We start from the raw sequence: 25,128 nt of genomic DNA, 5'->3' as shown, positions 1-25,128 counted from the left end.
CTTACCATTTCTGAAGTCTTGTCTTCCATGGCAGGGAAGGAGTCTGCTCTGCTCTGTTTTTCAGCACCTCTAATCTTTGTTTGCTTGTGAGCACACCTTGGCTCTTAAGATAAGGAGGAAGAAGGTGTTTCTGGTCCCTGGCATGCCAGGGATTGACAGGTACTTTCTCATGGAAAAGACCTACAACTGGGGTCAGTTTTGCATGACTGAGAGAGCTGAAGGCTGCTGAGACATCAGCCCAAATTTGTGATGGAATTCCAGTGTGTCCAAGGCTTTCCCTGTACCCCTTGCTCAGGATTATATCTTATTGAACCATCTTGGCAGCATCTGGAGTCTGGTAGGACCAGGGAGCTCCTGGGCTGTGCTTGGGCACCTGTTGGAAGGGCGTGTTTGGGAACCTGCCCTGCTTGGGAGTGACAAGGACGAGGCTGGCAGCGAGTGGTGCAGAGTGCCAGCCTGCTGAGTCAGCATGACTGGCCTGGAGCAGCCACGCTCTGGACCCTGCCTGCTGCTTACAAGGCTATTTTTAAAAATGTGGCTTCCATGTGTTCTGACTCCTCCTAGTCCTTTAATTTCCACTGTAAACAAAAACCAGCATTGCCACTACATATCCGTGGGAGCCCAGGTGTGGAAGGGCAGCAGTTTCTGCTGCTCATTGTGAGTCCAGCTCAGCTGGCTGCTTGTGATTGTCTTCCATGGCAGGGGCCAGGATGTGGAGCACCACGGGGCATTGCTGCTGGACCCTGCCAGAGGAATGCCGTGGGCTCTGCTGTGTCCCAGGTGCTAATTTGACCTTTCTTCCCTTCCAGAACCCAGCTGATAAGGCTGTCGTGTTATGACGACCCCCAACAAAGGAAACAAGGCCTTGAAGGTAACACGGCGGGTGGAGGAGAGGGGTGCGGGGTGTGGGCATCCACCTCGGGTTTCACAAGTGCGTGCTGCCTTCTCCCCCAGGTGAAGAGGGAGCCAGGCGAGAATGGGACCAGCCTGACAGATGAGGAGCTGGTGACCATGTCTGTGCGAGAGCTGAACCAGCATCTGCGGGGCCTGTCGAAGGAGGAGATCATCCAGCTGAAGCAGCGTCGGCGCACGCTGAAGAACCGGGGCTACGCGGCCAGCTGCAGAGTGAAGCGCGTTACCCAGAAGGAGGAACTGGAGAAGCAGAAGGCAGAGCTGCAGCAAGAAGTGGAGAAGCTGGCCTCGGAGAACGCCAGCATGAAAATGGAACTTGATGCTCTCCGCTCCAAATACGAGGCTCTGCAGAACTTCGCCAGAACCGTGGCCCGGAGCCCCGTGACCCCTGCGCGGGGGCCTCTCGCTTCCAGTATGGGGCCCCTCGTCCCTGGCAAGGTTGCTACTACTAGTGTCATCACAATAGTGAAATCCAAAACGGACGCCCGGTCTTAGTGAAGCGAGCGTTGCCTGAGCTTGTCTGTGCAGGGCAGTTAGGCACAAAACCAGCCTGGAATCCCCAAAGCACAAGCCCTCCCCACATGGGTCCGGGTTCCTTTGACTTGGCCCAGGACTGGCCTGCTGATCGCTCCAGTTTATTTTGTTGTGTCCAGATTGGTATGAGCAGTGGTGATGCATCCCTTGTCCTGTGCAGACAGAGCTTCCCACCCAGCAGTCTGTAGCCCTCGGGTGCCCTGGGGACAGACTGTGAGATTTTGGTTTTCTACCCAAAGAAAATCTGTGCAGCGTGGCTGAGAGAAGGGTGGAGGAGTGGCCCAAGGAAAGCTTTCTTCCTGGGGGCTGGGAACCCTAATTTTTGGTCACTTCCAAAGGCTTTATTTCATGACTCTTCCAGGTGGTGCATCTCAGCGCCTGAACCTGCTGCTTTCGTCTCCTTTGGTACCTGTAGTTACACTTGGGGTGTTCTGTGTCATAGGTTTTATTCCTTTCTAGGTGTGCCTCTGTGCCCTAACCGTGGGTTTCCCTCAGACGTCCATGCCGTTAGCTGTGTAGAGTGGCAGTGCTGGGAGGACGGCGCTGCCGTGTCCTGCCCGTGCCCTGAGCCCCGCGGGGCCCAGCGCCGCGAGGGAAGAAGGGAGCAGCGGTACCGCGTTGACTGCAGGCCGGTTTTGTGCCTAATGCGTTGCACTGAACAAGACCAAAATCACTAGTTGTTCCCGTGTTTTGAGGGTATCAAGTGTCTCTAGTGTGATGGTTTACACAACCAGTTTATGTGGTTAAATAGCCCTATATTTAAAGAGAGAAACATCATTTTAAGAATTATTAAATTATCTAAGTTTAAAATTGGACAGAAGAGAGAGCGTATTTATAGTCAGCTTTTTTACCTGAGAAGGCGAGAATATTTGACCATATGAGTGGGGAAATATTCTCAGAGACTTTGCTAGTTAAAAGTTAATAAATAAATAATTTTAAAGTTTCTCATGAACCTCCCGCAAACTGTTTGTGGCTCTGAGGTTAGTTTTTATAAAGAGTTATCAGACTTTATTTATAAAACTTAGAAAAAGACAAAAAAAGAGGCAAGTCCTGTTTGATATCTTTTTGCAATTGTACCAAAAGTGACTTATTCTTGACCTTGCTAGTTTCTGTTGTGTCCCCTTGTGCTGGGCGCTCTGCTCTCCAGGCTCTCATGTGGCGCTGTGGTGTGCTGGTGCCTTTGCCATGTGCTGTCATTTCACACTGTTGTCGTTTTCCCTAAACCCGACTGAGAGATTGAGCTGGAATCTCTCTGAATTCTCCAGAAGGGTTCTGGCGCACAGGCGAAGGTGCTGCTGTGTTTGAAGACAAGCATGGCTGGCTGGTGCAGCGAGGTAGCGGTGCCTGCCCTGAGGCATGCAGGGCAGCACAGGCAGCTCCTGCTCAGCAGCCAGCACCAACTTAGCTTGGAAATCTGGAAAGGAAAAACGCTGCACTCTTCTTCCTGCAGCAAACCTGTCAGAGAAGGAACGTGAGGGAGACTTGTCCAGGCTTAGGAGAAGACTGATGAGATTTAGCTCTGGAATTAGATCCTGTGGTCAGAACTTGTGTTGTGCTCATGGTTCATCTGAACAAGAGGGGCAGTGTGGGACAGGCTAGTCCATGGTGTCTACACATTGCTGGCCAGTGAGCTGTGGCAGGATCACTGTCCTTCCTGGGTAGCTTCTGCCAGGGCTTTTAGGAGAGTGCTCAGACTCACAGCTGTGATGCAGCTGAGAAGCTGTTTGTGGCCAGGCTCCATTTCCACAAACACTTTGACTCCCCTCTCCCCAAAGATTTGAGCTGATTTACTGAGTTTTAGAGAAGCAGGACATGAGGGGGAAGCCCATGTGATCTCCTGGTTACTGAAGATCTGAGGGAGGGGGGAGATTGGGGTAACACGAGTGAAGCAGTCTTGTGGCGAGGTATGGCTGTCCTGGGTAGGCTTTGGGGATGTTTCTCACTGCTGAAGTGATACTGCTGTCCCCTGAGCAGAGGAGGAGGTCAGCCTGAGAAAAGCTGCAGTGTGGCAGGAGAGGAGCAGGTAGCTGATGGGGATTCCTGCTGGAGGAGATCAGCTTTGCTCTGATTGATAGGGAGTTTAGGGAGTTGTTTGGGATGCTTTCCAAGTAAACTTCCCAAAGGAGGAGCAGGATAGAACATTGTCTCCAGACTTCCCTCTTCTGGCCCTGGACTTGCTCTTGTCTTCTCTGAAGTGTCTGATGTGGCACTTACAGCCATCCCCCAGACAGGCCACACACTGCACAGCACCCAGCAGGCTCTGGTCTTCCAGCTGGTTGTGTGGTGACTGGAAGAAGTGATTTTACGGAACCCAGAGGTGTCCAGTTGTCCTGGGGTGTCATTCCCAACCCTGTCCCGCTTAGGCTCAGGCTGAGATTGAACCAGCCAGAGCCCTTGGAACACAGCTGAGTCCTGATCTGGGCCAGTGGAGCAGGCAAGGTGTGTATGGGGCTGGTTAGGATCGTGGTTCCACAGCTGGAGCCTCTGGTGTGAGGAGAGCCCCGTCAACACAGCAGGCAACGATGGGCACCCCTGCAGCCACGGAGAACTTGCATTTTGTGGTGCTCGGTGGCAGGAGTGTCGGGTCCCTGCCGGTGGCAGCCGCGCTGCTGTGTCCTGGGTCACAAGCAGGGCTGGCAGCCGTGACAAAGGCCCCCGCCGTCCTTCCCCCGTGCTCGGAGCCGGCTGCGCTTGCCGCGGCCCGTGAGTGCAGCGGGCGCGCCGTGGGGAAGGGCGGCCGTGTCACGCAGGGCCACTGCGCTGAACGAGCTCTGCGGCGAGCCCACGCTCCCCCGAGTGCCGCTTGCCTGTGGTTTGGTTTTGTTCTCAGTGCAGTGTGGGACCGAGTGGTGTTTGCGCAGTGTCCCCGTCCGGCTCGGGGTGCTTGTCCTGCCGGCCGTGCCCGTGCCAGGCCCCGCGCCGGGGCCGCCGCCCGGCTTCTCTCGTGTATAGTGTTCTGGAGTGTGACAATTCTTGTTCCTGAGGTGCTCGTCCGTTTGGTTTTCTGCTGTGAAGGGTGTCGTGTTCCCTTTCTCCTGTTCCTGGTGCCGTTCCCGGCCCCGGGCAGGGGTCCCGCGCCAGCCCGCCCGGGATTTGTGTATCTTGTGAATTGTGTACAGTCGCTCCCGGCCGGAGCCGGGGCTGGCGGACAGAAGGGTCACCCAGAGGGCTCCGGGCTCGGTGCAGGCGGTATTTATTGCTAAGTTATTGCCGTTATTTATTCTGTACAGTGTCCGCCGCCTATGTACGCGACAATAAACCGCTTCCACAGCCGCGCCTGCGCGTCCTTGGGGTCCGCCCGCCGCCAGGGGGCGCTGCCGCGCGGGGGGCGGTGCCGGAAGCGGCGCGCGCGCTCTGGCCGGAAGGCGGAAGCGGCGGAGCCGAGCCCGGTGGCGGCGGGGGCGCGGCGGTTCCGGGGCGATGGCGGCGGGCGGCAGCCTGAGCCGCTCCGAGCGGAAGGCGGCGGCGCGCGCCGAGATCCTGCAGCAGGAGGAGCTGCGGGACCGCCGGAGACAGGTACGGTACGACGCGGCCCGACCCGTTCCACCTCGCCGCGGCGGGCCGCTCTGACCACGCGTGTGCACCGGGCAGGTGTCCCGCATCTGGAGGAAGCCGCCGGCGGAGCGGAGCCCCGAGGAGTGCCAGGTGCTGAGTGAGAGCGAGGACATCGTCAGGGAGCTGGAGCGGCGCCGCAAGCGGCGCGAACGGCTGCGGCGGCGGCAGGAGGAGGTGGGCGGCGGGGGCGCGGCGGGAGCGGGGAAGCCGCGCCGGGGATGGCGGGGAGCGGCCGCGGAGAGGCGCGGGGGAGGCCGCAGGGCTGGCTGCTGCCGAGCTCTGCAGGCGCAGCAGGTGAACAGCCGCTGTGCCCCAGTTCCGGGGACGCGTCTGCGCTCCGGGCCCTGCCCGGTGATTGTCGCCGGCCAGCCGCGCTCCAGGCGCGTGTGGCTGTGCGGGCAGCTCAGCCGAGAGGGTGGGTCAGCAGCTTCCGGCCTCCGGGGAGCTTTTTGCCGTGATCCTCCCATTAACAATGCCCACGTCCTTTTCATTTGGAAATCGCCGTTGATGTTGTGTTTGCGTTGCTTCTCCTGGTTGGCCCAAGCCCATCAGGAGATGCTGCTCTCTGTGGCTCGGTGGCATGGCCCGCATGAACCCGAGGTGTGTTTTGCAGGTGTGTGATGAGCCAGAGGAGCTGGCGAGGAAGGTGGCCGAGCTGGCAGCGGCCGTGCGCGGCGCCAGGCACCTCGTCATCTACACGGGCGCCGGGATCAGCACGGTGCGTTGGGGCACAGCTGGCCCTGCAGGGCCGCCTTGGCCGGGCTGCCGCCTGCCTCTGCAGCGAGCACAGACACGTGTGAGCCCGGCACACTGCACGGCTCCTGCGGCGGGCAGTTCAGGCTGCACCCCGGGTCATTCCTGCTGCCTGTGGCCGCATCGCCTCCGGCCGTGCAGGAGGCACAGCCTGAGCAGGAGGACTGTGCTCTTGCTTCACTCGAGTCTCTTCCATGACTTGGTGTAAAACCTCAAGCCAGTTAGCTCAGGGATGTTGTATGTCTTATCTGACATGCAGAGACAGCTGGGGATCATTGGAATTTATAAACTGCAGTTTGAGAATTGTTTTATTGCAGTAGCCTGGGGCAAAGCAGCAGTCTGGTTCTACCTCTTCTAATGTGTCATCTGCCACCTTTGTGTGAGCTCTGCCACTCCATTCTCTGCTGAAATGGAGCATGACTCAGGGCAGGGGGCTGGGTGCTCATGTCACCTGTATTTTTGCTAGAGATGCTGAGTGTGAGGTGCCAGAACCAGAGTCTAGGGAAAATAAGAAAAGGCTCAAGAATGGAGTTCTGTGTAGCAAAATGGGAAGTACCAAGGATGAGAAAGAGTTCTGGAGGGATTCCATAATCATAAAATTGAAGAAAGCTAACACTAGAAGAGAAAATGGGAGCTGAAACGTAGAAGAGCGAGAGAAAACAGAGGAGGAGCTTTCCCTGTGTTTAGGGAACAGCTATGCTGGAAAACTTGGAGTGAATGAAAAAGCAGCGATGGCTGGAGGTGTCTGGCTGTCCTGGGTGGGCCTGGGTTTGCTGTGTTTGTGCGCAAGGGCTGTGACAACCCTGCCCCATCAGGCCTGGTTTTCTCTCCTGGTGACAGGCGGCTTCGATCCCAGACTACAGAGGCCCCAATGGCATTTGGACACTGCTGCAGAAGGGCAGGAGTGTCAGGTGAGGAGCCAAATTCTGAACTCTGTGACAGAAAGCTGATACTGGAAGAGGTTAATGGCAATTCCAACTTTTTTTTTTTCCCCCTTGCTTTTTGTCAGGGCTGCAGACCTGAGTGAGGCAGAGCCCACACTCACTCATATGAGCATTGCCTGCCTGCACAAGCACAACCTGGTGAGATATTTTTACCTCCCCTCACTCACGTTCCTCTGCCTAAGAATGATAAGCCAGCAGGGAATAGTCAGAGAATATTGCCTGACTACGTTTTTGGCTCAAGTGGCTGCATATCCGTGTAGGAAAATGTGTCCAAGCCTTCCTCAGTCAGCTGCAGGCTCCAGCTCTGGCAGGTTTTCCCCTGGTGCCTTTTCTTTAACATGTTGTATTTGTACCTGGTGAGGCTGGTCTGGGGAGCTGGTCACAAATCAGCCAGCCCTAGAAATGTTCTGTTGAACAGGAGGAGGTTTCCATTTAGCTTTCACAAAGGTCTGCTCACCATGCTCTTCCCCTGCGGGTCCTGCTCTGATTAGAGGCTGTTGGTGCATTTGGGACATGGCCATCCCCTGCCTGGAGGGATCCCTGTGTGTTTGCAGGAGCTGAGTGCTTTGTTCCCTTCAAGGTGCAGCACGTGGTGTCTCAGAACTGTGATGGGCTGCACCTGCGGAGCGGCTTACCCCGAGCTGCAATATCTGAGCTGCACGGGAACATGTACATAGAGGTGAGTGGCCAGAGCAGGAAAAAGTCCATGTTAAGTGGCCTCACAAAAAGAGAATGTAAACTCTTGATCTGCCACTAGCTCAGAAGGAGCTGGTTTTCAAAAAAACCTTGAGGTTTTCCAAGTTAGCATCTGATCCCTGATGCTTCTGTCTACAACTTGTCCACAGAAATGCCTTTCTTCCAAGAGAAGAGGTTTGCTCCTGGCTTCTAGTGGGCGGGATGCTGACGATGTGATGGGGTTTCTGCTTTTGTCCTGCTCCAGGTCTGCACTTCCTGCACCCCCAACCGAGAGTATGTGCGAGTGTTTGATGTGACAGAGCGCACAGCCCTGCACAGGCATCACACGGGCAGGATGTGCCACAAGTGTGGGGCACAGTTGAGAGATACAATCGTCCACTTTGGGGAGAAGGGGACATTGAGACAGCCCCTGAACTGGGAAGCAGCAACAGAAGCTGCAAGCAAAGCAGATGTGATTCTTTGTCTGGGTTCCAGTTTAAAGGTAACTTTAGAGACTCGGTGAAGATTGTTAGCAGCATTCCCTCTTGGTGATACACCTTGGTGCTGAGCAGTCTCCTCCCAAACAGACAACTGTAAACTCTGGTGTCAGGATTCGCCCAACATCTGTGATAGTCTCTCTTCCTCCCTCTTTCCCCTCCTGGTAATACATTCCTTTTCCTCTCGCTGATACGGTTCATGGCTGCGTGTGCCTGTGGCTGTGCTGATCCTCTGTGCTTTGTGGCAGGTTTTGAAAAAATACCCGCGGCTCTGGTGCATGAGCAAGCCCCCCACACGCCGGCCCAAGCTGTATATTGTGAACCTGCAGGTGAGATAAAGCCCCCGGCGCTGGGCTGGCCAGGTGTGAGCCAAGGGGCCGTGGATGTGCGGGGCGCGGGGCAGGAGCCCCCGCTGCCGCCGCGGGGAGCCGCCTGCAGCCGGCTCTGCTCTCCTCGCAGTGGACCCCGAAGGACGATCTGGCCGCCCTGAAGCTGCACGGCCGCTGCGACGACGTGATGCGGCTGCTGATGGCGGAGCTGGGGCTGCAAATCCCGCGCTACGACCGGTGAGCGGCGGGGCCGCGTGCGGGAGAGCCCCGGCCCGGGGCCGCCTGCAGCGCCCACCGCCGCCCTCTCCTTCCTTCCGCAGGGCGCGGGACCCCATCTTCGCGCTGGCCGAGCCGCTGCGCCCCGGGGAGGAGGGCACGCACTCGCGGAAACCCGTGGCGCCGCCCCGGGAGCGGGAGGAGCCCCGGGAGCAGGAGCAGCCCCGGGAGCGGGCGGAGGCGGCTGTCGGGCGGCCCGGGGGGTGGCTCGGCCGCGGCTGCGCCAAGGGCGCCCGGCGCAGGAAGAGCCGCTGAGCGCTGGATGGTGAGTGGGGCGGGCGCGGGGCCGGGCGATGTCGTGGCGCCGCAGAAATAAACCGTGTTGGCTACGCTGGTGCCTCCGCCTCCTCTGTCACCGCGGCGGAACGGGCCCGGGCCCGCGGCGCTCTCCGCGCTAAGCCGCCTCCGGCGCCGGGCGAGCGGCGGCGGGCGGAGCTGGCCACAGACCGCTCCGGGGCCGGGAGCGCCCTCGGCCGCTTAACGGGCGCCGTTCCTGGGGCCGGTCCGTTCCTCCGGGCTACAGCCAGCACCTGCCGGGCAGGGACCGGCCGCTGCAGCAGCAGGGCCGGCTCGCCGCGCTGGAGGGAGCGCTGCTGCGGGCCTGGGACCGGGCCGCACCGGCACAGCCCTGCCCGGCAGCAGAGACCTTCAGCCCCAAAGCTGGGGCAGAGCCCGCAGCTTGCACCGGAGCGTGCCGGTGTGCCCGGGCTGACCGGCCCTTCTCTTTGCAGCTATGACATGGTGCACTATGGCCACTCGAACCAGCTGCGCCAGGCGCGGGCCATGGGCGATTACCTGATCGTTGGGGTCCACACGGATGGTAAGAGCCTTTACCTGGATTCATCTCGTGCAGCCCCTCAAACTGCCCGGCAGCATTAGCCCCATGAGAACCAAGAGTTCCTGATAGGATCAGGCTTCATCCTGCATCTGCTCCAGGATCAGTAGCCTCCAAGAGAAAGACGTCCCTTCTCTGGGAGTGGAGTTACCCCTGTCACATTTTTGGACTGAGGATTAGGTGGGTCAGACCTTGCAGGCTCCGAGGGTTAATCTGTGTTCTGTGCTATATGAAACAGCTGAAAATCAGTCTGCTTTTGCTGGTAAGAGGTGCAGAACTTAGGTTTCAAAACAAGTTACCTTATGGAGAAAACTCATTTCAAGGCCATCTGGAAGTTAAGTGCCAGAAACAAATTCTGGCATGTGAAGATGTATTTTAAATGAGTTTATGGATACAGAATTTCCAGTATGAACCAGATGTAGTATGAAGTTACTGTTTAAGAGGGAATTTTTTCCTAGGGGGAGGCCCAGCTCATCCCCTCAGGAAGAACTATCTGGGTACAAGGAAGCACTGAGACCTTTTGCCCTCTGAGTGAATTATAGGGCTCTTGTTAAATGTTTAAGAAATGCAACTGAATCAAAATATTTCCTGATCCATCTGGGCTTCCTTTGCTACCACGGACTGATCCAAATCTGAGGATAAGCCTGCAGTGAAGTTCACCTGCCCATGGAAGGAGTGGAACAGTGACTGAGAGCCACTGTAGCTGCAGGACGTGCTTCTAACTGGAATTTCGTTTCTCCCCCAGAGGAGATTGCCAAGCACAAGGGTCCCCCCGTCTTCACACAGGAGGAGAGGTACAAAATGGTGCAGGCCATCAAGTGGGTGGATGAGATTGCTCCTGGAGCTCCTTACGTCACCACGCTGGAAACCCTGGACAAGTACAGCTGCGACTTCTGCGTGCATGGGGGTGAGTGGTGTTTGGGGCAGTGGCTGTGCTAACATGGGCTGTGTGCTGCAGGTGCCCTGCTGCAAGCCAGCAGCGTCCTGGGGGCTGCAGGGTCAGGGGGACAGAGCTCTGCCTTCTCAGCACCTGCACTGGGCAGCACAGCTGCTTCTGGTTGCATGGGCTGGAGAAACATCAGTGTGCTCAAAATCTCGAGAGTGGACAGGGCCTTTGGTTTGAACTTACAAAGGTGAAATGTGTCATTTAAAATTATCCCAAGGTTGCCCTTAGCACCAGCAGAAATTTGTGCAAAGCCATTTACAAAACTTAAGTGTGAAAAACACTATTGAAAAGGAAAGCATGCAGAAATACAACCATGCTTATTTCTACTTATCCTGGGACAAGGTTAGATCTGAAAAGCTCCTCTCTTTATCCAGCTGATAAGCTGTTCAGTGGGTCAGCTGACTGTGTGGCCAGAGACCTAGTTCTTAGTGTGAACACTTTTTAGTGTACAGTTGCTAAAGAGAACCAGTGTTCTGAGGAAATGTTCTTGCTCTGGGACTCTGTCCCTTCCTGGGCAGCTGCCAATGCTTATTAAGCCTCAGCCCTTCTTCCCTGCCCCTCTGAAGCAATTTTGTTACTTTGACCAGGAGTAGTCTTTGCACTCATTTCGTGTATCTCTCATCTGATCCCAGCCACCTGCTGTTGATAAGCCAAGTATTTCACAAAACGTAAATAAATCCTTAATCTTTAGAAGATAAATATTCTTTTTTCACGTGGATGGAGTGGTTATCAAATTCCTCATTAACTTCTTTGAGTGTGTTTGGTGTACGTGATCACTTACAGGGTGTGGTGAGGGGTGATGACAGCAGGGGAGTGCTCGTGGCCCCTGCTCCAGCTGCTTGCATTTGTCCCCTCTGCCACCTGCTGACCTGTCGCAATCGTTTCGTGCTCTCCTGAGCAACACCCCTGCACTGGCAGTTTCGCCAGGCTGTGTTTGTGCAAAAGCTGAATTTGGAAATAGCTGAGCTTACCTGAGGTGGTGACAGCAGCCCTCTGTTTGTGCCTCTGCTGGCATGTCAGGCAGTGTGTTCCCTCCTGTGCCTGTGCTCTGAGGGGAGGCTGTGGGGTTTTAGGAGAACTGAGCAGGACTGAGGCACCCCACTCTGCAGGCACACTCATGGGCTGCCCTCTGACTCTTTTGGCAGAGGGAAACCAGCTTAGCTTTTGCTTTGGAAGACTTTGTACCATCCCCAAAAGCATGAGAGGTGTTTCTGCAGAGGGAGTTGGGAGCCATGTGCCAGAGATGAACCAGAATGGCCTCAGTAGAAGGGTCCTGGATGTCACTGTGGGAGTGCAGTCATTGAGAGGAAGAACATTCCATTGATTGAAAACTTGTAACATGAGCCAAGGGTTAAAACCAGTCCCAGAAGAGCTAAAAGGCTCATTTTGAGCATTGATACAGATAGTGCTTGTTTATTGTCATTCAGACAATAATCAATCAGCTGTGCCTGCTGCTGCAGGGCACCCAGCAGTGCACCAGATGGGTAATGGTGTTCAGGTCCAGGAATATCCTTGTCTCCACAGACACAGTAGTCTTAAAAACCCCTGACATCTTTGTGTGGCACAGGACATGTCCCCTGTGTGTGCACAGGGATTTGGATTGCAGAGTTGTAGGTGTGTGGGACCTGCACAAGTGCTGCTTTTGTGCAGGAGAGCTTGGGTACAGTTCTGAGGCTTTTCTCTCTCTGCAGATGACATCACCTTAACTATCGATGGCAAGGACACCTATGAGGAAGTAAAGACAGCAGGGCGATACAGGTAACCTCTTGCTGCTTACCTGTTTATCTTGTTTTGGGCAGAGTTCCTGGGACTTTGTGCTTTGAAGGGAAGTCAGATGGAACATACCACTCTTCAGGTCACGCCTGAATTTGGCTGTATGTGTGTCAGAGCTTCAGCTGCTCCCAGCATTTTGGCTTCAGGGAAGTGGGGCAGACATTCCTGCCCAGTGGGGTTATCTGGTTCCTGGCAGAGGCTTGGTCTGGTTTTAAAGCCTCACTGAGAGCTGGCTCTGGTGGGAAGCCTGAGTGAGGGAAGCGTTCACACGAGCAGTTGCCGCGACGTGAGGATGATGCAGAGGCTCAGCAAAAAAATGCTGTTCTTGAGAAGGAAGGCTTCCTTAGGACAGCCCCTGGTTTGCATTTATCAGGTGTCACAGGGGTCCCCGTGGCAATGGTGGGAAGACAGAGCCTTGGCTCCTGTGGCTTCTGCTTCATCCTTTGCTTGTCTCCCGCAGGGAATGCAAACGCACTCAAGGCGTGTCCACCACTGATCTTGTTGGCCGCATGCTGCTCATGACTAAGGCTCACCACAGCAACATAGTGAGTCAGAGGGCTTTGGTGGGAGGTGGAGTACAGGGCATGCACAGCTCTTCCCCTCTGCTCCCCAGACGGGGCAGAGCAGAGGAGCAGAGCTCCTGGGCCTGGCTCCCAGGTGCTTGGAGAACGGGCAGTGGCAGCAAAATAGCCTGCTCATGTTTGCTTCAACGTGTCTGAGATCACAGAGTGATGGGACACACTCTGATGCCTCATGATCAGTGTGGGCCTTGGGAATGTTAGGGGAGCTGCAGGCAAGCCCATGACTTCTCCCAAGGTGAAATAACACAGTGCAGGCACATTGATCTGTCAGCCAGGTGCTGCCAGAGTTAGAAATTCCTCTGCCTTCCTACTGAGCTTCATGCTTCTGCCTTCTGTTGTCTTGAGTCTAATCAGACCTTTCTTGAGTCTCCTCAGCTCACTCTCTGGTTGGGAGCTAACCTAACCAGGGAAAAGTAAAGTCAGTGGTTGTATGTCAGGTAATGAATTGAGTTTACTGAGTAATGAAGTAATCTGTGAATAGAATCACCTGGATAACTGCAGAAACAAGTGACCCACAGGCAAATTGAGGGACATGTTTTGGTGTGCTGAGCTGTTAAATTGGCTTAGCTGTAGCACACGAGTTTGACACCGAGATCTGCCCGGTGCTGCTGGCTGCTGCAGATACCTAAGCCTGCCTCTTGTGAGGGTCTTTGGCAGGAGAAGGGATGCTGTCCTGTCAGGGGCTTGCTGGGCTGAGGGAGGATGCAGCTGTGCAGCACTCTTGGGGCTGCAAGTTGGGCAAGAACCACCTTTGCCGGCAGTGCCAAGCTGGGATCAGATAAGGACACATTTCCTCTGACTCATGCTGGGACAGGACTCTGGTTTAGGTATTAACCAGTTTGTCAGCATTCAGTGCCCTGGATCTCTGGTGTGCATTTTGAGTCTAGCCTTCCCAGCACTTCCCACACACAAGCATGTCTTGGTCGGATGAGCTGTGCAAGTGCTTAAACATTTTGACTCTTTATCTCCCTTCAGGATGAGGACCTAGACTATCGGAAGCACACTGACAACTTTGGGAAGGTAATGTGAGTTCTGGTCGTGGACGTCTGGTTGTTGTCCTGCCTGAGAAAGATTTCCAGTGTGCTTTCTGGCCTGTTGCAGGCTTGTTTGTCCTCCCACGTGTAGCAGTAATGTCTCAGTGAAAGTCTGCTGTCCCCATATGGCAGTGCCTGCAGAGGGTGTGAGGGGCAGGTGTGGCACAGGGCAGTGCACGAGCTGTCCTTCAGTGGGACCACAGGGCTGCTGTCCCCTCTGAGCCTGCTGTGCTGGGCTCCTTCCTTGCTTGTAAATTCCTTCCTGCCACTTCCCAAGTGCCCATGGTTCCAGCCTGGGGACAGCCTCTGAGGATGCTCCTCCCAGTGCTGGTGTTGTGTTGCAGGTGTTGTGTTAGGTTTGGGAGGTGTGGACACAGCAGCTGCATGGCCACACTGGTGCAGAGCTCGAGGGCAGTGCAGCCCTCTCGGTGTTCCAGTTCCCAGCTCCAGGCTCTCACTACTCCTAAAGAGCCAGCCCTGTTTATTTCCTTGGGAGCTGGATTGTCCCTACTTAATGAGCTGCACCAGCAGCTTGAGCAAGTCTTTTTTACTCACAGGGGATTTGCTGACCTGTCAGAATCTTCCTTAGTTCCCCACTATTTGGGGGGTTTTGAGTAGGTGTTTTGGGGCATGTTGCTCTAGCACGGCTGTTTTCTGGGGCATGGGTAGAATGGATCAGGGACCCTATGTGACCCTGACAGCTGAGCTGTCTGCGTGCTGCCCTTTGCAGAGCCTGCTCTGGCCTCAGCTGCAGTGTCTGTGTCCTGCCAAGTCCCGTGGAGCAGCTTTGGGTGGCAGAGCAGGTGACTTGGTGGCTGTTTGCACAGCTCCCATGTGGTGGGGACCGAGCTCTGTCCTCAGAGCTGAGGGGCCAGGCAGGTGCCCTGAGGCTTGGCAGAGCGTAGGTTGGCTGCGTGTTGTCTCCTGAGCACGTGTTGCTTCTTATGGAAATTCAAACCTGCCCTGTTGTCTTCCTCCTTCCTGAGCTTTCCTCTTGGCATCTCCTGAGCTGTCTGCTGAGGTGATGATTTGGACAGGGCATAAAGGGCTTTGCAAAATTATCTAAACACTCGATGCCAGGAATGTAGAAAGTCCAAGGTGCTGGGAGTTGTTCCAGTTGCCAGCAAATTCAGACGAGCAGATTGGCCAACACTGTGCTCTGCATTGTCCAAACCTCCTCCCAGAGCCTGAAAAGAAGCCATGTCTGGTGTGTGTTTCCACAGGGGCCCAAAGGTCACAGTCCCTGGACTGGCGTCTCGCAGTTCCTGCAGACATCCCAGAAGATCATCCAGTTTGCGTCGGGGAAGGAGCCGCAGCCGGGGGACACCATCATCTACGTGGCTGGAGCCTTCGACCTGTTCCGTATCCTTGGCTCTCTTTGGCTGCACAGTGGTCTTTGTTTGATGTTCTCATGCTGGCAGGCACCAGACTGCATGTTTGCCTCATTTTATTTTTTCTTTTCTGTATCTGCATGTGAAGGAGGAGTCAGGAGCGAGTTCTTCCTGGCAGTTTCTTAGTCACAGGATGCTGAGAAAGAAGCTATAGCTCCTCTGTGGAGCAATCTGTGACTGTTGGATTTCAGGGAGGCAGATGGATACTCTCAACACTCTTAACGATTATGGTGAAGACTGGCTGCCACAGTTTCTGGAGGTGACACGCTGTTCCTGGGGCAGGCTTTGAGGCTTTGTGCCAGAATATCTGGAACAAGTAGAAATTCTGGATAGAGGCAAAGCTGAGTCCATGTAAGGTGGAGCTGAAAAAGTCACTGACTTTTGCCCAGAATCAGTGGAACCTGAGGAGGGAGGCAGCAGCTGTTCTTGCAAATAGGCAATAAGTAGTGCAAGAATAAAATCCTAGGGATTCCTGTCCCCCACTGTCATTTTTTAGTGACTCTGTTTCTGTCTTCCTCCCTCTGTTTTCCATGTGAGTTTCAATTCCTTAAACAGATCTGCAGATGTTGGTCATGTGGATTTCCTGGAGAAGGTTCACCAGTTGGCAGAGAAACCCTACATCATTGCTGGGCTGCATTTTGATCAGGTCCGTGTAGAATCTGTCCCAAGGCAGAGCAGCTTGGGCCTGTTCTCTGAACAGGCAGGCTGTGCTCCCTGAGACAGGACAGGGATGTATTGACCAGTGCAGGAATGTCATTTTGGGAGGGAGCAGGAGGGAAAGGAGTTGCTCTGTCTCCCTTCTGACTGTGCCTGGTGCTTTGCTGTAGGAGGTGAATCGCTACAAAGGGAAGAACTATCCCATCATGAACATCCATGAGAGAACCCTCAGTGTCCTGGCCTGCAGGGTGAGTTGGTGTCTCTGCACTCTTCCAGAATTGCCCAGAGCCTGCTGGTGTTCACTTGTGTTCAGTGACCTTGCAGGAGTTCCTTGGTGTGCCCTGAGAAGACAGACAGGATGAATCACTTGAGGCTGCCAGAGGTGCTGATGAACCCTTGGGAGGCTCTGCTGGGCTCTTGTGCCATCCTGGCTGATCCAAGCTGGTGACCCATGCACTGCTGGCAGTGACAGGGCCAGATGCCACGTAGGGACCTGTGTGGCTCAGACGTGCCACCAGAAAACTCTGGTCCCTGCAGCAGGGGAGAAAATGCCTGGGACAAAATTATGGGGAGCCCCAGAAATGTGTGCCTGGAGCAATTAACTTTTGGATTTGATCTGTAGGCACAGAAAGGACATTCTGTAGAGGAACAGAAAGCTTGTGTGACAATCAGTTGCTGCTGAACCCACTTCTCTGTTCCCTTGTTTGAACTTCTGACTCTATAGCCAGGTGACCTGCTCAGGTCTCTTTAAGAAGCAGCTGCTTTCTGGCTTGGGATTGGATTTTGGGGTTTTGTTTGATGGAGTTTTTTTTCAAATCTGGACTCTGCCTGGTTCCTTTTTTAGTATGTCTCAGAGGTGGTGATTGGAGCTCCCTATGCTGTCACTGCTGATCTGTTGGATCACTTCAGGGTGAGTCCTTACACATGGATGGATGTGGAGATGTGTGTGGGGAGCTAAAGTGGTGCAGGACAGCACAGGGTTGCAAGCAGGGAGTGTCCTGCTCAGACTGGGACTGCCTTGCTGGTGCAGGAGGGTGGCTGTGCTGGTCTCCTGGCTGTGCTCAGTGGGAGTAGTGGCAGGAAATGTCCCTGTCATCTTTTGGATGTTGTCGGTGACTTTTGTGTCCTCCTTCAGGTAGCACTTGTTTGTCATGGGATGACTGAGGTGGTGCCAGACAAGGACGGTTCTGATCCATATGAGGTAAAGTGCCAGTGGCTTTGTCAGCATTTGATAGACAGAGCCTGGCTCTGGTTGTGTTCCTGGACTGAGGTGGTGTATTGCAGAGGAGGCTTTGGCAGGAGATGCAGCTTTTCATCCACCCCTGAGGGCAGCTACGTGCAGCAGTCAGTAAATCTTTCCCAGCAGCTCCACTCTCCCAAGCACTGTTTTGCTCTGCCAGTTTCTGATGCCTTCATGGCAGAGTGAGAAATCCTGTGTGCTTTGCTCTCTGCCCCGGGCAGCTCCTGTGTACGTGGAGCTTTGCTTTCAGGGGGTGTTTGTTGTGCCTCCGAGGAGATCACTGCATCCTGCCTGTCACCCTGCACAGCTCAGCTGTACACCCAGGCCCCATGTGTTTGCACAGCCCTGTCTGTGTCTGTTTGCAGGAACCGAAGCAACGTGGCATTTTCCAGCTGGTGGACAGTGGCAGCAATCTCACCACAGATCTAATTGTGCAAAGAATCATCAAGAACAGGTTGGATTTCTTTGTCTCTGGTTCTGTCACGTACTGTTCCATCCAGAGTGTCTGGGGACTGATGGATGGGGCCAGACAGGGAGAGAAGGTGTTATCTGAGTCAGCAAACTTGGCTTCCTCCTTCATGGCTTGGGCAGGCTGTAGATGTGATTGTACCAATCTGTACAGGGAAGGGAACAGCTGAACTCTGCTGTGTCAGAACATGCTGCACGGCACATTTATTGGTTTTCCTCCTTTAATGATAAATTTCCTTTGCTGTATCCTGGGTGAAAGAGCATGTTGGCTTCTTTCAGAGCTTTGGCCTTTTAGGCCTGAGTCCTTCACTTTCAGCACCTTGGCTCACATCAGTGATAAATAAGATTTTGGTGTTACAACACCCAGGACAGCCCAAGAATGGAATAGCAGCTTCTTCCACAGAGGGAGACAGAAGTTGTGACCAGTGTGGGAGTCCAGGACTGCAGAATGCTGGCAACAGCCATGGGAAGCTCTGGGAGAGACTCTGGGGGTTTCTGAAGTGCTCTCAGAACTGAGCAGCATAGAAGGCAATGCTCCCCTGCTCCAGGTGTTTTGTCTACAAGCATCATGTGTGAATGAGAATCTTAGGGCATTGTGTGGTATTTGCAGGCTGGAGTTTGAAGCTCGCAACCAGAAGAAAGAAGCAAAAGAGCTGGCTGTGCTGGAGGCCATGAGGAGGCTGGAGGAGGAGAAGCACTAGTGGGGATGGGTGAGCCACAGAGTGCTGCAACTTCACCCTCTGGCAGAGCAACTGCTCTTCAGGAAAGGAGCCCTGAAGAGGGGCAGCGCTGCTGGCACGCAGGATGTGCCGTCCTACCCTCTGCTGTCCTAGCTGCTCCTGCACTAATTATGCAGACATAACGAGCTGGGATTCCGTTGCCTAGTTTGATCTCTGTTAATCAGTCCTTGTCCCTTTTCCCAGGAGGAGATTTGACAAAACAAAAAGGTTTTAATTATAACTAATGTTTTAACATGTTGATGTGCTTTTACCTTCTGCCATTTCTGGCTCTCAGTGGGAGGGCAGTGGAGGAGCTGCCCGTGCCCCTTGCCCTGCCCTGGCTGCCCTGAGCAGGCTCTGCCTTGCAGAGCAGCCCCTGGGCAGTGTGTGGGTGCTGGACAGGCAGAGCAGCCTCGGGGACAGGACAGGGCTCCTGTGGTTCCTCCTGCAGGGGCTGGCTGCCAGAGGTGGTGCTGGGCTCTGGGTTCACTGTGCTGCCTCTTCTCAGCTCCTGCCCCTGCCCACAGCCAGAGCCACTGTGGGCTGAGCTGGGTAAAGGCAGATCCTTTGCTGCCCCAGTGCCAGGCTGCAGGTGGCAGCTGCTGAAGGAACAGGTGCTGCTGTGTCCAGGTGTTTCCCCACACAAGGCACAGGGATCCTGGGGCCTTTTCCCAAAGCTCTCCCATCTGCAAGGCAGCAGAACCTGATGGACCATGCTCAGAGCCTACCTTGTGCCCAGTGGGTTACCTGAGCCTGGGACCTGGCCAGGTGAAGGTTTGGGGTTGTTTTCTGATGGCTGACATGCTGAGGCTGACATTCTGATGGCTGAGGGGAGTGCAGGGCTGGGAGAATGGGTCCTGAGCTGTGAGCCCCTTTTCCCTCTTACATTCCAGGATACTGTGGTGGGTATCCTGAGCAGCTCACTGCACTGTGCCAGATGGTCCTTCCAGGCTCTGTCTGGTGTCCTCTCTCTTGTAAACTTTTGTTGCTGATCATTAATAAAATGTTCAAGAGCTGTGCATTGGTCTTTTTGGGGCTGGAGCCCAGCTAGCAGAAGGGGGGCAGAGGGCACACGTGCTGCAGCCCAGTGCACTGAGAGGGAGCACCACACCCACACTGCATCCCTGCAGCTCCATGGCAGCCACCACACACCTGCTGGCCCCTCCTGGGCTCTGGCTGGCACAGCAGGGCAGGTCCACGTGTGCCACAGCTGCAGCCACGGGCACTGGGGGCACTCCTTGGGCTCTCTCCTAATGAGCACGGCAGCCACGTGGGCCAGGCTGGCTGCTGTGTTCTGGAGCACCTGTGGAGGGACAATCCTGGGTACTGTCCCAGGGTGCCTCTGCCAGGGCCAGCTGCCACCCCCTGTCCTGTGCGCCCCCAGTCCGTGTCCTGCTGGGCAGAGGCTGTGCCAGGTCCCCTGCAGCACAAGGGGGAGCAGGGCCTTTCTGTCTGGGGGCACAAGGAACAGTGTCACCTGCCCCCTGCACAGCCCTTGGCCCCTGCTAGCCCTGCACTGTGCCCTGCAGCTCCCACAGGCCTTGGGCCATCCTCTACGGGGTTTTGTTCTGCTGGGTACCTGAGCAGCCTCAGCACCACAGGAGGGAGGGGAGGGGAGGGGAGGGCTCAGCAGCCCCGAGCTGCCAGGTCTGGGTGGGCTCCCCCCTCCCTGCAAGGACAGACAGACAGAGCCATCCCGAGCAGCTTTATTGTCACCCCAGAGCCACCAGCACTGCTCAGGCAGCCGCACACCCCTCGGGGCCCAGGGACAGAGGCAGGCCTGCCTTACACCGGGGAGTCCCGGCAGCTCCGGGACCCCGGTTACACACAGCACTGCAGGAGGCACGGTCACACGGCGGGAGCAGCACAGGGCAGCCCCTGCTCCGGCGCTCACGGCAGGGCACCGCGGGGCTGAGGGGCTCCGCAGCCGGCGGAGGGAGCACGAGCCGTGCCCAGCGCGAGCGCCGGTGCTCACGGCGGGCAGAGCCCCGCGGGCAGCGGGCCGGGCTGGGCAGCACGCAGCGACATCGGCTCCGGAAGAGCCATCGGCGTCGAGCGGCACGGGCGGGAGAGCCCACCGAGCAGCGGCGGGGCCGGGGGCTCGGCGGGCGGCACGGCGCGAGCAGCGCGCACGGGGCCGGGTCCCGCAGCACCGGGGCCCGCGGGGCGCCCGGCCCCGCTCCGAGCGCGGGCACCGGACACAGACACGGACACGCGACTGGCGTCGCACGTTTATTGAGCGGCCCGGGCCGGCCGGGGGCGGGCCACGGCCCGTCCCCGTGCCCGGTGCCGCCGTCACTCGCGGAACTTCCACTCCTGGCGGCACATGGGGCAGTGCTGCTGCACCTGCTGCGAGTTCAGCCACTTGAGGATGCAGTGCATGTGGAAGCAGTGCGAGCACTGCCCCCACACCAACGGGCAGTCGTCGCCGGGCACCTTACCTGCGGCACGGACACACCGTCAGCCCCGCCCCGCGCGCGGTGCCCGGTGCCGGTGCCGGTCCCGCACTCACAGTCGGGGCAGCAGCCGTTGAAGGCCATCCGGCAGATGCCGCAGTTCTCGTCGTTCGCCACCCACAGCCAAGACGCGACTCCGTGCCAGCTCCGCACGCGCACCCGCATGTTCCGCTCCCGTCCCGCTCCCGGTGCCGCTCCCGCCGGAAGTGCCGCCCGCCCCACAGAGCTTCGCGCGCCCGCCGCGCCTCGGCCCCGCCTCTTCCGCTTCCGGCGCGGGCGCAGCGCGGCCGGAAGTGCGGGTGGGAGCGGTGCCGCCATCATGGCCGACAAGATGGACATGTCCCTGGACGACATCATTAAGCTCAACCGGAGCCAGCGTGGGGCCAGCCGGGGCGGCCGGGGCGGCCGGGCGGAGCTTGGGCCGCGGCGGCGCGGCGGGCTGGGGCGGAGGGTCCGCGCGGGGCGGGGGCGCGGACGCGGGAGGCCCTTTGTCCACTCCCGGCGCGGCCGCGGGCTGCGAGGCCCTGGCGCCGGTCAGCCACGGCCCGGTCTCGTTGCAGCCGAAGCAACTCCCCGAGAAGTGGCAGCATGACCTGTTCGACAGCGGCTTCGGGGCGGGGGCCGGCGTGGAGACCGGCGGAAAGCTGCTCGTCTCCAACCTGGACTTCGGCGTTTCGGATGCGGACATCCAGGTGCGGCTCGGGGAGGCGCCGCGGGGAGCGGGGCCTCGTTTGTTGGCCCCGGTCGGGTGCCGGCGGGAGCCCCGCCGGCCCTGCTCCCACTGTGCTGGGGGCCGAGGATTCCCGGGTGAATCCCTGGTGCTGGGGTTGGTACTATATGCCTGCTTTGCCACGATGGTGGTGGTCTCCAGGGGGCTGGAAAATCCGGTTTATAGGTGCTTTGTAAGTACCTGGTGCAGGGGGAGCGAGGCTGTGACTGCTGGATCACTGTGAGCTCTGTGAGCTCCTGCTCTGCACAGCTGTAGCTGTCCCTGACTGTGCCCTGGGCCCTGCTGCTTTGTCAGTCCACACTCTGGTGGGTGTCAGGGGCTTCCCAAGGATGCAGCCATCAGTGTAGCCAGGCAGTTATTTGTCACGAGAACTGCTCCTGTGCCTTGGTGTCCTGCCCTCCGCCTGTCATGGCCATGCCTGGCTGGGCTGTCAGAGCCCACAGTGCCTGCAGTCGGGTGCTGAGGGGTGTCCCAGGGTCAGGAGTGGGCTGTGAGCTGTGCAGGCTCGAGTGCCACGTGTGTCCCTGGCAGGGGTCCTGCACCACAGAGTGCTGCCATCACCCTGGCCTCTGGCTCTTGTGGCCTCACCAGAGAAAACCAAACCACTGCTGCCAGACTCTCCTCATCAGTTCGTTCATTCAGCCTTTCCCCCACCCATCTGGCTGTGTGTGGGGAATGGGAAAGGAGCTCTGGCAGGTCCCCTGCTCATTGGATAGTGTGCTGCACTCCAGTTCTTTCCCTCTTGTAAGTTCAGACTGGGTTTAAATAAGTTCTTTTTGTTGCAGTGAGGCAGCAGTGTGTAAAAGTCAGCCCCTGTGCCCTGTGTGCAGCCAGGACTCTCTTCGTGCTGCTGCACAAGCTCCCACTGGGGTTTGTTTAGCAGCAGGGCTGGCTCAATGTCTTTGGCCCCCAGCCCCATAATTTAGCGTTGCCTCAGATGTGGTTTTGTTCCTGTGCTAACGGCTCTGTATGTGGTGTGAGAGGCCACAAAGGAGCTGTGCATGTCCCTCTTTGTGTCCTCTGAGGCAGGAGCAGCTGACCCGGGCTCTGGGCAGAGCTGACACAGCCTCGCCTGCCACGTTCTGTCCAGAAAGCATCTGCCAGGTGCCCTGTGCAGTTCTCCTGCAGCAGCCCTGCTGAGAGCCCTGCTGTGGCTCGGGAGCAGGCTGACACAGGCAGTGCAGTAACCTTGTTGCCTTCCCACATGTAGTGCCTGAGAAACAGAATTGGTGCCTCTGTTGCTGCCTCTTTATTTCCAGCCTTTGTAGCAGCAAAGGGCAGACCTCAGCAGAGGACTTTGTTGGGCTCCATTTTTGGGGTATGTTCCTGATGGGCACAAGTCCAGCAGTAAAAGTGCCATGGTCTTGTGGATCCCTGCACTCACGTGGTCATTCCCCACTGAGTAAGTGTCTGGGGTCTGCAGTATTTTCAGTTGTTGCCACTTTGATTCATCTTCAACAAAGACCTCCAGTTCCCCTGGGAAAAAAACAAAACAAAACAGGTCAGCATCCCTTGAATCTGCTTTACTGGGTGTGAATGTGCCTCCTGCAGGACACAAGCGTGGAGTCCTGCTTGGTTTTGCCACTTGTGCCAGCTGCCTGGAGTCTTGCAGATGGGCTGTGCTCCGCTGTGCCACTGGGTGTTTGTCCCGGCTGTCTGAGGCGGCGGGACGAGCACTGACACCGAGCGTGCCTGTGGGGTGCTGCAGTGTTGGCAGCACTGATGGATGGGCTCCTTTCTCTCCCACTCCCAGGAGCTCTTTGCGGAGTTTGGGACCCTGAAGAAGGCAGCTGTGCACTATGACAGATCTGGCCGCAGCCTGGGGACGGCAGACGTGCACTTCGAGAGGAAGGCCGACGCGCTGAAGGCCATGAAGCAGTACAATGGCGTGCCCCTGGACGGTGAGGCGGCGTTCCCGTGGCTGGGCAGGGTCCCCGCACACCCGTGTCCCTCCCCTCGTGCAGTTCTCCCTCCCCCAGTCCCCCCTGCCCCGTGTGAGTGTGTCCTGCTCACCGCTGCTCTCCTCCTGCAGGGCGCCCCATGAACATCCAGCTGGTCACGTCACAGATCGACACGCAGCGGAGACCAGCACAGAGGTGGGGGAGCCCCTGCCCGGGCACTGGGGCGGGAAGGGCAGGACCCCTCCCTGCTGGGGAGGGAGTGTGGGTCCTCTTTGGCTTCACTGAAGGCACTAAAACGCTGTTTTTAAAACTTGCAGTGTAAACAGAGGTGGCATGACCAGAACCCGCGGGGTCTCGGGGGGGTTTGGAGGTGGAGGCAACAGGCGAGGGACTCGTGGCGGGAACAGAGGGAGAGGCAGAGGAGCTGGAAGAACTTCCAAACAGCAGCTCTCTGCAGAAGAACTAGATGCACAGCTGGATGCTTACAATGCCAGGGTAAGTGCTGCTTTGGGCATGGTAGTGGGCTCCCCATAGCATCTCATCCTGGAAAGCACTGGCAGTCTGGAGCTGGCCAAAAAGAGAAAGCTTTTTCCAGCTTCTTGGACTGAAGCAGTCTCGCTCTGAAGCTGAACTGTGCCTTGGCTTGGGCCTGAGCTTCGCTTTCCAGAACAGTTTGTCACCTGTTCCTGATGGCAGAGGAACAGGCTCTGCTCTTGCCAGGCTCCATAGCTGGAGCAGCCACTATGAGCAGCAGCTGCAGAACAAAACTCACATGGCTGGTAGGCTGCAGGAATGGGAAGACAAAGGAAAATCTCATGTGGAAGAGCTATGTGGTGTGCTGCTGGGGAAAGAGTGTAATGCTGGTGGCAGAAATGAGCCACGGGCAGGCTGCAGCTGTACCTGGAACTTGCTCGGATCCTGGCCCAGCTATGGCACAGGCTAACAAAAAGGCCACAAGGACACCGAGTGGGTGGTTCAGGACCAGGATAGGTCAGGGCAAGAGCATGGAAGGAGTGTGATGAGCAGGACTCGAGGCAGAGCTCGGGAGCAGAGTCGGGGTGCGCTCTGCTGTCGTGCTCAGCACAGTGTGCACCCTCCCGTCCCTGTGCCCCGTGCCCGGGGCTCAGCAGAACCGGGTGCCCGCAGGGCTGGGGGGGCTCGGGTGCGGGGTGCTGCTGTGCCAGGGCTGTGGTGATATTCCTCCCTCTCTTGCAGATGGACACCAGCTAAAGCGGCAGCAGTGGGCACAGGGAAGGACTCCAGTCTTGCTCCACACTCCCGGCAGGGGCTGCGGCTGTGGCTACTACTACCGAGGATGGGATTTGTTTTACTTTTACGTTCTGGGATAGGTTTTAACTCCTGTAAAGGTTTTTTTTAATTCTCAGCAGACCTGTTTTGTACCGAGTTATTTTTGGGATAAATTTTTCTGGTTGCCTGTTGGGCCAAGGTGGCTTTTTCACCTTTGCCGTAATAAAATAGAACCATGTCTAGAGCTGTGGCTGCTGCCTTGCCGCGCTGGGCCTGCGCCCCGTCCCGCTCCCGCACATACCGTGATGTTCCGCGCCACTCTGCCGTGTCCCGGTCCCGGTCCCATGCTGCCCCGCCGGTCCTGTTCCCGCTCGCAGACCGCGGTCCTGTCCCGATCGCTGTCCGCCCCGCCCTGCCGGTGCCGCCCCGCTCCGCCTCGGTCCCGCCCATCCGGTGCGTGCCGCCCCGCCCGCGCGCGCCCCCCCCGGGCCAATCAGCGCGCGGTCCGCGGCCGGAAGCGCGGCGGCGGCGCGGCGGCGAGTAACGGGAAGTGTCGGGCGTGTCCCGGAAGTGCGGGGGCGCGCGGGGCCTGGGCGGATCCGCGGCGTTGGCAGCGCAGCGCGGAGCGAGCGAGACCGGTACGGCGGGAGCGGCGGGGCGGGGGGGAGGCACGG

The 25,128-nt window shown here is 57.2% G+C and overlaps 6 protein-coding genes and 1 long non-coding RNA gene across 11 annotated transcripts in view; 5 read left to right on the top strand and 2 right to left on the bottom strand.

The window, feature by feature from the left end:
- The first annotated feature begins 38 nt into the window (after positions 1-38).
- On the top strand, positions 39-2,397 carry MAFG (MAF bZIP transcription factor G). 2 transcript variants are annotated; one of them, XM_039716092.1, is made up of 3 exons: positions 39-159; positions 810-871; positions 955-2,397. In XM_039716092.1, exons 2-3 carry the CDS (start codon positions 836-838, stop codon positions 1,405-1,407), a joined length of 489 nt encoding a protein of 162 aa, XP_039572026.1. In that variant the 5' UTR covers positions 39-159; positions 810-835; the 3' UTR covers positions 1,408-2,397. The 2 variants fall into 2 exon arrangements, with proteins under 2 accessions (XP_039572026.1, XP_039572027.1); XM_039716093.1 differs by lacking the exon at positions 39-159 and adding an exon at positions 502-625.
- A 2,358-nt stretch (positions 2,398-4,755) lies between these two features.
- Positions 4,756-8,735, top strand: SIRT7 (sirtuin 7). The gene is made up of 10 exons (XM_039716084.1): positions 4,756-4,962; positions 5,038-5,175; positions 5,615-5,719; positions 6,595-6,665; positions 6,764-6,836; positions 7,279-7,377; positions 7,639-7,875; positions 8,119-8,199; positions 8,330-8,436; positions 8,520-8,735. Exons 1-10 carry the CDS (start codon positions 4,867-4,869, stop codon positions 8,728-8,730), a joined length of 1,218 nt encoding a protein of 405 aa, XP_039572018.1. The 5' UTR covers positions 4,756-4,866; the 3' UTR covers positions 8,731-8,735.
- Positions 8,736-8,811: 76 nt separating this feature from the next.
- PCYT2 (phosphate cytidylyltransferase 2, ethanolamine) lies at positions 8,812-18,380 on the top strand. 3 transcript variants are annotated; one of them, XM_039716085.1, is made up of 12 exons: positions 8,820-9,295; positions 10,056-10,217; positions 11,948-12,014; positions 12,490-12,574; positions 13,586-13,630; positions 14,868-15,006; positions 15,599-15,681; positions 15,863-15,940; positions 16,537-16,602; positions 16,828-16,893; positions 17,298-17,386; positions 18,011-18,380. In XM_039716085.1, exons 1-12 carry the CDS (start codon positions 9,214-9,216, stop codon positions 18,099-18,101), a joined length of 1,053 nt encoding a protein of 350 aa, XP_039572019.1. In that variant the 5' UTR covers positions 8,820-9,213; the 3' UTR covers positions 18,102-18,380. The 3 variants fall into 3 exon arrangements, with proteins under 3 accessions (XP_039572020.1, XP_039572019.1, XP_039572021.1); XM_039716087.1 differs by lacking the exon at positions 8,820-9,295 and adding an exon at positions 9,345-9,490; XM_039716086.1 differs by lacking the exon at positions 13,586-13,630 and having other exon boundaries at positions 8,812-9,295.
- A 1,958-nt stretch (positions 18,381-20,338) lies between these two features.
- On the bottom strand, positions 20,339-20,850 carry ANAPC11 (anaphase promoting complex subunit 11). 2 transcript variants are annotated; one of them, XM_039715938.1, is made up of 2 exons: positions 20,561-20,850; positions 20,339-20,468 (listed from the first exon to the last, which is right to left on the bottom strand). In XM_039715938.1, the coding sequence occupies exons 1-2, from the start codon at positions 20,738-20,740 to the stop codon at positions 20,415-20,417; spliced, it is 234 nt and encodes a 77-aa protein (XP_039571872.1). In that variant the 5' UTR covers positions 20,741-20,850; the 3' UTR covers positions 20,339-20,414. The 2 variants fall into 2 exon arrangements, with proteins under 2 accessions (XP_039571872.1, XP_039571871.1); XM_039715937.1 differs by having other exon boundaries at positions 20,339-20,560; positions 20,632-20,821.
- Positions 20,851-20,879: 29 nt separating this feature from the next.
- ALYREF (Aly/REF export factor) lies at positions 20,880-24,698 on the top strand. Its single transcript, XM_039715935.1, is given in 6 exon segments — positions 20,880-20,977; positions 20,979-21,267; positions 23,059-23,206; positions 23,338-23,401; positions 23,524-23,701; positions 24,422-24,698. Coding segments are annotated over 6 exon segments (777 nt in total). The 5' UTR covers positions 20,880-20,894; the 3' UTR covers positions 24,437-24,698.
- Positions 22,532-24,890, bottom strand: LOC120505445. Its single transcript, XR_005628231.1, has 3 exons — positions 24,756-24,890; positions 23,319-23,451; positions 22,532-22,781 (listed from the first exon to the last, which is right to left on the bottom strand). It is a non-coding gene; the product is annotated as an uncharacterized LOC120505445 (long non-coding RNA).
- A 65-nt stretch (positions 24,891-24,955) lies between these two features.
- Positions 24,956-25,128, top strand: part of ARHGDIA (Rho GDP dissociation inhibitor alpha) — a 7,404-nt gene continuing 7,231 nt past the window's right edge. Inside the window, exon 1 of the mRNA XM_039715936.1 lies at positions 24,956-25,092. The gene's annotated coding sequence lies outside the window, so the exon portion shown is untranslated. The remainder of the gene's footprint in view (positions 25,093-25,128) is intronic.

Source organism: Passer montanus, unplaced genomic scaffold (assembly GCF_014805655.1).
Source record: "Passer montanus isolate IOZ18808 unplaced genomic scaffold, ASM1480565v1 scaffold35, whole genome shotgun sequence".
Taxonomy (NCBI): domain Eukaryota; kingdom Metazoa; phylum Chordata; class Aves; order Passeriformes; family Passeridae; genus Passer; species Passer montanus.
Note: the sequence above shows the minus strand (reverse complement) of the source record. Positions and strands in the feature narration are given on the sequence as shown.

Excerpts from the sequence above, each read along its gene's own strand:
- PCYT2 (XM_039716085.1), top strand. The coding sequence starts at position 9,214 with ATGGTGCACTATGGCCACTCGAACCAGCTGCGCCAGGCGCGGGCCATG. Across the intron at positions 12,015-12,489 it reads AAGACAGCAGGGCGATACAG|GGAATGCAAACGCACTCAAG; the intron begins GTAACCTCTTGC and ends TGTCTCCCGCAG. Across the intron at positions 12,575-13,585 it reads AGGCTCACCACAGCAACATA|GATGAGGACCTAGACTATCG; the intron begins GTGAGTCAGAGG and ends ATCTCCCTTCAG.
- ANAPC11 (XM_039715937.1), bottom strand. The coding sequence starts at position 20,740 with ATGCGGGTGCGCGTGCGGAGCTGGCACGGAGTCGCGTCTTGGCTGTGG. Across the intron at positions 20,561-20,631 it reads CAACGGCTGCTGCCCCGACT|GTAAGGTGCCCGGCGACGAC; the intron begins GTGAGTGCGGGA and ends TCCGTGCCGCAG.
- MAFG (XM_039716092.1), top strand. The coding sequence starts at position 836 with ATGACGACCCCCAACAAAGGAAACAAGGCCTTGAAG. Across the intron at positions 872-954 it reads AAGGAAACAAGGCCTTGAAG|GTGAAGAGGGAGCCAGGCGA; the intron begins GTAACACGGCGG and ends CTTCTCCCCCAG.
- SIRT7 (XM_039716084.1), top strand. The coding sequence starts at position 4,867 with ATGGCGGCGGGCGGCAGCCTGAGCCGCTCCGAGCGGAAGGCGGCGGCG. Across the intron at positions 7,378-7,638 it reads ACGGGAACATGTACATAGAG|GTCTGCACTTCCTGCACCCC; the intron begins GTGAGTGGCCAG and ends GTCCTGCTCCAG. Across the intron at positions 8,200-8,329 it reads TGTATATTGTGAACCTGCAG|TGGACCCCGAAGGACGATCT; the intron begins GTGAGATAAAGC and ends CTCTCCTCGCAG.